This window comes from Nilaparvata lugens, chromosome 6 (assembly GCF_014356525.2).
Source record: "Nilaparvata lugens isolate BPH chromosome 6, ASM1435652v1, whole genome shotgun sequence".
Classification (NCBI taxonomy): domain Eukaryota; kingdom Metazoa; phylum Arthropoda; class Insecta; order Hemiptera; family Delphacidae; genus Nilaparvata; species Nilaparvata lugens.
The window spans coordinates 37,504,699-37,512,650 of NC_052509.1; the positions used below are offsets into that span (position 1 = coordinate 37,504,699).

General features: G+C 35.7%; 1 protein-coding gene across 1 annotated transcript; it reads left to right on the top strand.

Moving 5' to 3' along the window:
- Positions 1-2,440: 2,440 nt before the first annotated feature.
- Positions 2,441-7,914, top strand: LOC120351909. The gene is made up of 2 exons (XM_039430725.1): positions 2,441-6,562; positions 6,705-7,914. The coding sequence occupies exons 1-2, from the start codon at positions 3,704-3,706 to the stop codon at positions 6,720-6,722; spliced, it is 2,877 nt and encodes a 958-aa protein (XP_039286659.1). The 5' UTR covers positions 2,441-3,703; the 3' UTR covers positions 6,723-7,914.
- Positions 7,915-7,952: the final 38 nt, after the last annotated feature.

A 7,952-nucleotide genomic window follows, 5' to 3' on the forward strand; every position in this document is an offset into this window, starting at 1 on the left:
GAATACAAAAACTCCTGCAACCCCTTAATTGTTATTCAACAAAATCCTGCGCGAAAAATCAATACCTTCAGCATGGAGAAGAAATAAAGTAATTATATTGTTCAAAAAAGGATCAAGACTGGATATAAAAAACTATAGACCAATCACTCTCCCCTCAGTAATTTATAAGCTATTCGCTTCAATAATAAAGAACAGATTGTTGAATAAATATACGAAAACCACCCCACCGAGCAAGCAGGATTCAGACCAGGATACTCCACAACTGACCATCTTCAAACTGCAAATCAGATCATAGAGAAAGCCATCGAATACAACATACCACTCTACCTAGGTCTTGTGGATTTCCACAAGGCGTTTGATAGTCTCAATCACAGCAGGATGTGGGATGCCCTAGAGGAGTCTGGCATTGACATAAACTACATAGAAGTAATCAAGAGTTTATATGAAAATACAGTAATCTATGTAGAGCTGGAGAGACGAGGAAAAGACATAAAAATCGAAAAGGACTGAAGCAAGGCTGCCCACTCTCTCCACTCATCTTCAATTCCTGCTTAGAGTACATATTCCGCAGATTAAACTGGGAGGAAAAGGGACTCCGAATCAATGGAAGAAAACTGTCAAATCTAAGATTCGCGGACGACGTAATGTTGGTGTCAGAGAGCGCTGAGGAAATGAAGGGAATGCTCATGGAACTGATTGACGCTAGTGAAGTGATGGGCTTACACCTAAACGCTCAGAAAACGAGGTTAATGACAAATTCCGAAAAAACTAGGATTGAAGTAAACTGTGGCAACATTGACTATGTGGAGGATTACGAATATTTAGGCCAAATATTGTCTTTCACAAACAGAGCATCCAAAGAAGTCAAGCACAGGATTGATAAGTCATGGAAGAAGTATTGGTCGTTGAGAAGAATATTTAAGGGCGACTATTCCAACACCCTTAAAGCCAAAGCATTGACCATGTGCATATATCCTGCGATATTATATGGAGCGCAAACATGGGCACTCACCGAGTACTTGGACAAGAAACTAGAAACTACTCAAACAAAAATGCTACGTAGTATTCTTCGTATTCGTCTGAACCAACGCACAAGAAACACCGACATACTAGGAAGAATGCGCGTAAAGTATCTTCAGAAAGAGGCTCACGTATTGAAGTGGAAATGGGCAGGCCACGTCGCGAGAATGGATAAAGACCGCTGGACCAGAATTTGCACTGAATGGGTGCCACGAGACAGGACCCAATACGATGGAGGGACGAGCTGTGCCAGAGAGTAGGAGATGCTTGGGCAACCACTGCACGAGACAGGCAACTTTGGAGTAAAATAGTGGAAAAGTTATAAATTATTATAGCAATCTAGAAGAAGCCAGACAATGATTACGAGAAAAATTTAAATACAAATTGTAAATCTGTAAATATTCGAAAATTTTTGCCAACCACAATTACCTCATAAAGAGAGGCTTTTGTTCAATTAATGAATGTAAATAAAGCTTTTATTATATTATTATATTATTATTATTTTATTATTATTATTATTATTAACACACTTCATTATAACATGTATTACTTTGATTATTTTTGTTTGATAGTATAGCCTATAATTATTATATAGATACATTTTTTTTCTCCACTGTTTAATAACAGTTCAAATTTTTTTTTTCAAGGAATATCAATGCAAGTTTTATTCTCTTTTCTATCTACTAATTTGCTGAAAATGTATTTAACTTCTTTTTCTGTTGTAATTTTCATTCTGCTGGTATTGATTGAGTGATGGAATCTGTTATTGCTTGTTGTTAATGCTGCAGTAATTATTTTCTAGTTTTTTATTGTAGTTTAATATTCTTCATTTCATTATAATTAGTATTAATTATAATTAATATTTTATTGTAATCTCATTACCTATTTAATTCTAAGTTCTTAGAATATTTATCTTTAGTTTTTACATTCTATTATTTTTGTGATGTTATGTTTTGTTGTAATGTGCAATGGGTCTTACTAGACCTAGCACTCAATAAAAATCAATCAATCTCCACCAAACACCTCCACATGAATTGCTGTCAAACTATCAAACAAATGAGAACGGTCAAACTGGAACCAAAAAGCTCATGAACACACTTTTTGACCGTGAAAAGTACATTGTCCACTACCTCAATTTAAAACTCTACCTTCAGCTCGGTTTGCAATTAATGAAAGTACATTGCATAATTAGCTTTTCCCAATTAGCCCAGTCAATGAAGGCAAAAAATAGGCATTTGTCGGAACTAATTAGTGAAAAGCTGAAACTTTGCCCAATGTTACTTTAGTATAAGAGAAGTTCCCCTACAAAAGTCCCCGACCCTACCCCTCTTGCTTCCCCCCCCACCCCCTTTTTAAGTTAAAATGTCGATGTTTACTAGAAGCTCGATATCTCAGTAACCAATCATCGAATAGAGTTGAATTTTGTTTTAGAAAGGTTGCTAATATAATGGTCTACAATAATGGGTCTATGCTTTTTCACGATAAAAATGATAGTTATCCTGATATAAACAAAAACATCTAAAAAAATGAACTTTTTTCAACTAGACTCATTTTTGTTTCCCAATTTACTTATTTGTAAGCAATTTTATCGAAAAAAACTTTGAATGAAAGTTTAAGATCTATTCTTTCTCAATCCAACGATATAAATCTTGCTTACAAAAAATCGGAAATGTCGCTCTGGGAGGGGGAAATAGCAACGCGCTACACTTTTACGCTACGAGCTACGCGGTCCCCTCACATCAAGCTCGCACAAGCCATGCGTCTATTTGAAAAACGAGAGATTCTCAGTTATATTTTATTCTTCAATACTCATAGTTCAGATTGATAGAATAGTTTTTATGTTCAATAGAAAAGTAGCTTGTTTTTGTGGCTTTAAGTTCATAAAATTATATTGTTAGATTTTAAGAGAACCATTGTGACTAGATGTTGTATAGAATGCATAATATGGATATTTTTGAAGATACAAATGCAGAGTGAGGCTCATAGCATAACTATATAACATATAACTATATTATATACAAAAGACTAAGTATTTTGTATGCTACATTTTGACAATACAGTGGTGAGCTGGGCCCATAGAAATAGATGACATCTATTATTATGGCTGGGCCGGGCAGTAGGGGTGCGGCGCTAACGTTGCTCCTCTCAATATTGTTTTTGTTGCTAAATAAAGAAAAGAAACTCGTTCTTTGCATTCTCGTATGAGTGGCATTCTCATCCCTCATGTCAGTTTCAGAGGGAAGTTTGCCAAGTTCGGACGTGCGTGGTAGACTTTTCGTAGTGAAGCACGTGGTAGATTTTTCGTAATTTTTCGTTGTGAAGCACGTGGTAGATTTTTCGTAATTTTTCGTAGTGAAGCACGTGGTAGATTTTTCGTAATTTTTCGTAGTGAAACACGTGGTAGATTTTTCGTAATTTTTCGTAGTGAAGCACATGGTAGATTTTTCGTAATTTTTCATAGTGAAACACGTGGTAGATTTTTCGTAATTTTTCATAGTGAAACACGTGGTAGATTTTTCGTAGTTAGTGCATTGATGGTGACAATTTTTTCACACAGTTCGATTATGAATTTATTTATTTGTGATCCCTTCTGAGTGATTACACACAAAAATATAGTTTTGTAGAAATATCAGTTCGGCGTGATGTGCTCCTGTTACTCCAAACAAGTTTGAAACAATTAGTGATGGATGAATCGGACTTAAATTGTTTAATTTGTGGTAACAAACTAGATGACAATATTGTAGTTGTAAAGAATGGAATCAATGCTATTTCTGAAGCCAGCAAAAAAAGAAGAGACAGTTTACATGAAAAACTACGAGGAAAGAGTACTATTAAATTACACAAGTTATGTAGGCAACAATACACAAGACCTTCGAGTATTCAAGCAGCTATAAAGACACTAGATGAACAAAATGAACCCAGTACATCAACCACTGGAGTTACTCGTAGAACCCATCAGGACAATTTTGATTTTAAGTTGTGTTGTTTTATTTGTGGAAAATCAGCAAATTACAGCTCTAAAATTCCAACTCAATATAGAAAACCATTTCACGAAGTAACGACGATCGAGTTCAAAGAAAGTTTTTTACAAAAGTGCAACGTTAGGAGTGACATATGGGGTGAAAATGTAAAAGCCCGACTTCTAAGTGCAATAGACTTAGTAGCAGCAGAAGCGCGCTATCACAAACATTGCTACACAGAATTTACTAAATCTAAACCGATTGAAACACAAAAAGGTAGACCTCAAACCAAATTAGCTTCTACATTTACCAAAGTATGTAACTATATAGAAAACAATGATGAGTGCCAATATACTATAAAAGAAGTTCAGGATATTTTTAAATCTTTAGCTGATGATGATGCTGCTTATTCTGACAAACACTTAGGAAAGCTTCTCCAAGAGCATTTCAAAGAGAGACTAACATTAACAAATGTTTCTGGTAAAAAGAATGTTTTCTGCCTTACTGACAATGTGCATAAAATTGTGGACAATTGGTATAGAAACAGGGTTCTTGATCTAGAAGAAGAGAAGAAGAGGATTGTTTCAGCTGCTGCCTCAATAATAAGAGAAGACATACAAAGGAAAACCTATGACTTCAATTCGTATCCAGATTTGGAAACAATTAAATCAGGTGGAAAAAATCTCATCCCCGAGACTCTTGAAATGTTCATGTCACAGGTTACAAAGAAGAGGAATTCAATTGAATCACAAAAAGTCAATAAGAAATGTATTGTTATAAGTCATGCTATAATATCTGCTGTGAGACCAAGATCATTCCTTTCACCTATACAGACAAGCCTAGCTTTGACTTTACATCGACTGTATGGTTCTAAACATTTAATAAACATGTTGTCTTCAATGGGAGTGTGTGCATCATACAACGAAGCTTCGACTTACATAACGTCACTAATCAGTGCTGGCTCCCCAATTATTGAACCTGATGGATTTCTTCAACACGTTTTTGACAATGCCGACGTAAATATTCGAACCTTAGATGGACTAGGAACTTTTCATTCCATGGGAGGCATTCAGTGCATCACACCAGGTTCTTGTGTCCAAACTCAAACTACTGTGAAGAGGATTTCAAGTGGATCATTTCAAAACATTGAAAGTATTCGTGAGTATGTGTATCCAATGAAGAAAAGAAATGCTGGTCTGTCTAACATGATCATTGAAGACTTGGATAAACTGAAAGAAGTTGGAAGTGTGTCATGTTTACCTTCAGAATATTTGCATCCCCTCAACTTCGTATGGCTTTCTCATGTACACTCACAGCCTGGGTGGAGTGGATTTATGACCAACCTAATGACAAACTCAGCAGAATGTCAAACAACATACATTATGGCAGTACCATTTATTAATTTGGATCCCAGCAATATGTCAACCATCTACACAGCATTGCTTTTTGCAGCTGACCAAAGTAAGAAACAAAATCAAACCTGTATTGTTACATTTGATCAGCCTCTTTTCTTAAAAGCTATGGATATAGTAGGTGCCTCTGATAAAGACAGTAAAATATCGAAAACTGTTGTCCGTTTGGGAGGATTTCATTTACTGATGTCTTATATGGGAGCTATTGGGAAGATTATGGAAGGAAGTGGTCTAGAAGATCTCTGGGGCACAGTGTATGGAAAAGCTACAGTAAGTCATATGATGAATGGGCATGCTTATGACAGATGTCTTCGAGCATTTACACTAACAGTAGCAGCTCTAATGAACATTGCTAGAGAGCAGTTTCCTGATATCCAACACTGTTTTGATGAAGTATGTAGAAAAATTATTTCAGGAGAAATGTCAACAAAACATGCATTAGAGAACCCCTTGCTATTAGAAAAACTCAATCAATTGGATGAATGTATGAAAACCATTGAAAAGACAAGCAGGACAGCTAAGTTGTGGCTGCAGCTTTTTCACACTATAGATTTAGCTCTTAATTTTGTGTATGCTGAGAGGACAGGAGATTGGATTATGCATTTAAAATGCACAACAGATATGCTTCCATATTTCCATGCATCAGGCCACTTGCCTTATGCAAAGTCTGCACATATTTATGCCCAAGAAATGACCAAAATAACTGAAAAACTCTCTGAAAAAGAATTAGATCTTTTCATCAACAAGGGATATTTTACTGTGAAAAGAACAACAAGATACTGGTCAGGAACATGGACAGACATGTGCATAGAGCAATGTCTGATGAGGCCAATGAAATCTGTAGGAGGACTCACTCATGGAAGGGGAATGAATGAAAGTACTGTGAATAAATGGATTCTTGGGACACCATACTTCATAAAGATTAATGAAGCATTAGAGGAGTTCTTAGACATTTCTATTACCTACAGTGAACAACATGTTGAGCTGAGAAAGTCAAGAAAACTCAGAGACCAAGCTGATATTGATAAGTTCACCACATGGTTCAGACAACACAATCCATTAAATAAGGAATCTGGAGAGCTAGTTTCATTATCATCTGGTTTCATCAGTGATGAGTCAGTCAACTGTGACCAAGCCTATGACATAGGTTGTGCTGCTATGAAGACAATGGTAGGAAAATCATTTGGGAAACTGACATTAAAAAGAAAGGACATGGTTAAGACCCAACTAGCACACAAATTAGTTAAAGTCAGATCCAAAGAAATACCAGTCAACTCTCAACAGCTCTTCAATAGAATACTCTGTGTGTGTGATAGCTCTCAAAAATTGAAATTGTATCTTGAATATGAACTGTCTTCACATCCACCATCTCTCTTCGACAATGTTTCACTAAGAAAAGGAACTAAATCATCTATCCTGAAAGTGTTTCAAGATGCTGTAATAGAGGAAGAAGAAATTGATCAAACAAATTTATGTGTGATTATTGATGGAGGATTTCTCCTTCATTATGTTCCCTGGCCACAAGACTCCACTTATGGAAATATCATACACATTTATCGAAAATATGTTGTAGAAAACTTTGGAGAAAATGTAACGGTTGTATTTGATGGCTATCCAGAAGACTGTACAACTAAACAAGAAGAGCAGAATAGAAGAGCAGCAAAAAAATCCTCAAATGACATAGATTTTGATAGGAACACAAAATGCTTAACATCAAAGGAAGAATTTTTAGGCAACAGAAGAAACAAGAAGAAGCTTATATTTTCAGTTTCTGAAGAGCTTATAAGTTCAAATATCAATACAATTGTTGCAAAAGACGATGCTGATATTTCCATTGTGACGACTGGAATAGAGGAGCTGAAGAGACACAAAACTGTTATGTTGTATGGTACAGACACTGATTTGTTGATACTGTTGATAGCTCTTGCCCCTGAGAATCAAGAAATCTACTTCTGCAAACAGATAACAGGAAGATTGCATGGAAAAGTGTTCTACAGCATTTCAAAGATAATAGATAAGGTGAAAAATACAAGGAAGCTTTTACTGTTTGCTTATGCAATAACAGGCTGTGATACAACTTCTTCTTTTTTCGGCCTTGGAAAAATAAAATCTTTAGAAATTGTTCAAAAATCAGAAGAAGCTCAAAGACAAGCATCAGTGTTCATTTGTGAAAATTCATCTAAAGAAGAACTGAAAAGAAATGGTGAAGATTTTATTCTGAATTTGTATGGCCAGAAAAAGCACACAAGCCTCAATGAAGCACGTTACTTCATGTTTACAAAACTAGCAAGAAAATCAAAACTCAGATCTAATTTTGATCTTGCTAAGCTTCCTCCAACGTCTGAAGCTGCACATCAACATATATTTAGAGTGTATTTGCAAGTGCAGACATGGCTTGGAAATAGAATGGATGCTACAGATTGGGGCTGGAAGATGGAAATGGTGAAGAAAAATGGTGATCACAAGAAAAGTTTAAAACCGGTACAAAGCACCAAACCCTTTGCACCTGATGACCTTCTGCACCTTGTCTTGTAGCTGTAAGACATCATGTCTTAAATAT

Excerpts from the sequence above, each read along its gene's own strand:
- LOC120351909 (XM_039430725.1), top strand. The coding sequence starts at position 3,704 with ATGGATGAATCGGACTTAAATTGTTTAATTTGTGGTAACAAACTAGAT.